This window comes from Strongylocentrotus purpuratus, unplaced genomic scaffold, assembly GCF_000002235.5.
Source record: "Strongylocentrotus purpuratus isolate Spur 01 unplaced genomic scaffold, Spur_5.0 spur5_scaffold_1, whole genome shotgun sequence".
Taxonomy (NCBI): domain Eukaryota; kingdom Metazoa; phylum Echinodermata; class Echinoidea; order Camarodonta; family Strongylocentrotidae; genus Strongylocentrotus; species Strongylocentrotus purpuratus.
The window spans coordinates 2,835,481-2,839,388 of record NW_022145594.1 but is presented as its reverse complement, the minus strand read 5'-3'; the positions used below and the strand labels follow the sequence as shown (position 1 = coordinate 2,839,388).

Genomic DNA, 3,908 nt, shown 5'->3' with positions numbered 1-3,908 from the left:
GATCCCCTAATATGAGAAAAAGTATAAAGATTTGTCTAACAGGTAGTTGATTTTGATTTACTTGTCGCCGATACCATATTCCACTACTACTGCTATAGTGGATACTACTACCAGTACTAATGTAAATCTCTTGTGCATAATTTGTCTTACCGGGTACTCTAGCTTTTTTTAATTTTCATTTATACTGAACAAATTGCCTAGATTCTCCATACTTCTTTTTTTTCCTTCTCATTTTCATTTTGTTTAAGGGATGTAACTTAAGTTGTTGAGTGTGTATTCCCCAAGAAAATATATAATATGCCAGAATGAAATAGATCCACTTACTTGAAACTGATACAAGTTTTACAAGCAATGTTGCTATTATATGTTACAGGGTTGTTTTCCACAGATCAGGAAGGGAAACTTCAGGTTCAATGGAGTTGCTCAACATGACTTGAACTCATTTCTTCACACCCTTACATCTTTGCAAAGGTCAGTACAGTAGATGTGATAACAACAAAACAAAAATTCCAGGTAACAGCATGTAGACTTTTCAGGAATATTGCAATATATAAAGAATACAGAGAGCCTCTAATGGAATACTAAGAAAAGCTACACTGCTGATACTTCTTCAGGGAGCATGCAATAAAGTGATACTGTTTACCTTAACAAATGAAGATTTCTTGTCTTACAGTACTGAATATTCAGTAACTGCTTTATTGAACAAATTACCTACTAAGTGGATCAGTCAACCTAAATTTGTTGAATGTTTGTGTTCTTTATATATACTAGTATTATATACTGTATACATATGTTGTTGTTTTTTTGTTTGGGGGGGGGGCTGTATTTATTTATCTCTTCAGTCGCTGATCAAAATGTTTCTTGAGACAAGTAGTTTCAATTAGACCAATAGTAGTTGATTTTTTAATTCTCATCTTGCAAACAGATAGTAAGAAAAAAATCTGTTTCCTTTAGTGCTCAGCCGACTTGGACAACTCAAAGGTTACTCAGTTTCCCATCATTCCTTACAGTCCTTATCAACCTTATTTCAGGTTACGTCGCCAAACATTAAGAGGCAGTCACCTTGGAAACACATACAACACAAGAAATGTCTCATCAGACCAATCAGGAGCATTGTACCAAGAAACCATGGCAAGCACTATTTTTTTGAACCCGGTAGATGCCAACACCAGTGTTACCCCAGACACCCTACCAAGGGGGTTAGGTGCCAATATTCCAGTCTTGCAAGAGTCTCAGGACAATGTCATTATGGGGCAACCTGTACACCAACCACGTACATTGAGGACTCAGTCTGGTTTTGGGCCAGTCTATTCAGAGAATAATGCACTACCGTGGAATGCTGGGCCTAGTCAGCCCCAATTTATGCCTTCCAATCTCCAATCAGGCATGTTTGCTGGGTACCACACCCCTGCTCCAAATGAGCCATTCAGTGGTTATTACTGCAGTCCTTACTATAGAGAGGCCGACTACAGTCCTACCTACCATCCCACTATGTCCAGTTCTGCTCCATCTCCTAACCCTCCAGTCTCAAGGCATGATCAACCTACCCTGTTAGCAGGGTACCTTTCACCACCACAGAATCAACCACCAGTTCATGAGAGCACAGGTGCTACACGTACCGTCATGCCTTGGTCAAGTCAGGATCCCTACACTCGACCCTACAATGCGTCTCCATCCAGCTCTGCTCTTCTGTGTAACCCTCCAGTCTCTGGATATCATCAACCTGCCATGTCGAGACGGCACATTTCAGATACACCATATCAACCAATGATTGTACAGCGGTCAGGATCTAGCCAACCTCGGCCTAGTCAAAATTGCTCCACATCTGGATTCCATTCAGCTTCCCATACTCCACCAATTGTATAGGAAAGAACAAGTAGACCAGGTTCTTCCAGTCAGGTTTCACATTCCACTAACCTTTTGTCCCCAATCCAAAGTACAAACGGTACTGGTAGTGACCACCCTCAACAGCAACCCATGGGTGATGTACACTATCCAAGAAGTACATTACCACCATCATACCACCCTCAACAGCAACCCATGGGTGATGTACACTATCCAATAAGTACATTAACACCATCATACCACCCTCAACAGCAACCCATGGGTGATGTACACTATCCAAGAAGTACATTAACACCATCATACCACCCTCAACAGCAACCCATGGATGATGTACACTCTCAAAGAAGTACATTAACACCATCAGACCACCCTCAACAGCAACCCATGTGTGATGTACACTATCCAAGAAGTACATTAACACCATCATACCACCCTCAACAGCAACCCATGGGTGATGTACACTCTCAAAGAAGTACATTAACACCATCAGACCACCCTCAACAGCAACCCATGGGTGATGTACACTCTCAAAAAAGTACATTAACACCATCATACCACCCTCAACAGCAACCCATGGGTGATGTACACTATCCAAGAAGTACATTAACACCATCATACCACCCACAACAGCAACCCATGGGTGATGTACACTCTCAAAGAAGTACATTAACACCATCATACCACCCTCAACAGCAACCCATGGGTGACGTACACTCTCAAAGATGGACATTACCACCATCAGACCACCCTCAACAGCATCCCATGGGTGATGTAGACTATCCAAGCAGGACATTACCATCATCAGACCACCCTCAACAGCAACCCATGGGTGATGTAGACTATCCAAGAAGGACATTACCACTATCAGACCACCCTCAACAGCAACCCATGGGTGATGTACACTATCCAAGAAGGACATTACCACCATCATACCACCCTCAACAGCAACCCATGGATGATGTACACTCTCAAAGAAGTACATTAACACCATCAGACCACCCTCAACAGCAACCCATGGGTGATGTACACTATCCAAGAAGTACATTAACACCATCATACCACCCTCAACAGCAACCCATGGATGATGTACACTCTCAAAGAAGTACATTAACACCATCAGACCACCCTCAACAGCAACCCATGTGTGATGTACACTATCCAAGAAGTACATTAACACCATCATACCACCCTCAACAGCAACCCATGGGTGATGTACACTCTCAAAGAAGTACATTAACACCATCAGACCACCCTCAACAGCAACCCATGGGTGATGTACACTCTCAAAAAAGTACATTAACACCATCATACCACCCTCAACAGCAACCCATGGGTGATGTACACTATCCAAGAAGTACATTAACACCATCATACCACCCACAACAGCAACCCATGGGTGATGTACACTCTCAAAGAAGTACATTAACACCATCATACCACCCTCAACAGCAACCCATGGGTGACGTACACTCTCAAAGATGGACATTACCACCATCAGACCACCCTCAACAGCATCCCATGGGTGATGTAGACTATCCAAGCAGGACATTACCATCATCAGACCACCCTCAACAGCAACCCATGGGTGATGTAGACTATCCAAGAAGGACATTACCACTATCAGACCACCCTCAACAGCAACCCATGGGTGATGTACACTATCCAAGAAGGACATTACCACCATCATACCACCCTCAACAGCAACCCATGGATGATGTACACTCTCAAAGAAGTACATTAACACCATCAGACCACCCTCAACAGCAACCCATGGGTGATGTACACTATCCAAGAAGTACATTAACACCATCATACCACCCTCAACAGCAACCCATGGGTGATGTACACTCTCAAAGAAGTACATTAACACCATCAGACCACCCTCAACAGCAACCCATGGGTGATGTACACTCTCAAAAAAGTACATTAACACCATCATACCACCCTCAACAGCAACCCATGGGTGATGTACACTATCCAAGAAGTACATTAACACCATCATACCACCCTCAACAGCAACCCATGGGTGATGTACACTCTCAAAGAAGTACATTAACACCATC

General features: G+C 43.0%; 1 protein-coding gene across 1 annotated transcript; it reads left to right on the top strand.

Annotated features, from left to right (window-relative positions):
• The first annotated feature begins 288 nt into the window (after nucleotides 1–288).
• On the top strand, nucleotides 289–2,259 carry LOC100891123 (AT-rich interactive domain-containing protein 1B). Its single transcript, XM_030977497.1, has 2 exons — nucleotides 289–471; nucleotides 1,032–2,259. Exons 1-2 carry the CDS (start codon nucleotides 365–367, stop codon nucleotides 1,864–1,866), a joined length of 942 nt encoding a protein of 313 aa, XP_030833357.1. The 5' UTR covers nucleotides 289–364; the 3' UTR covers nucleotides 1,867–2,259.
• Nucleotides 2,260–3,908: the final 1,649 nt, after the last annotated feature.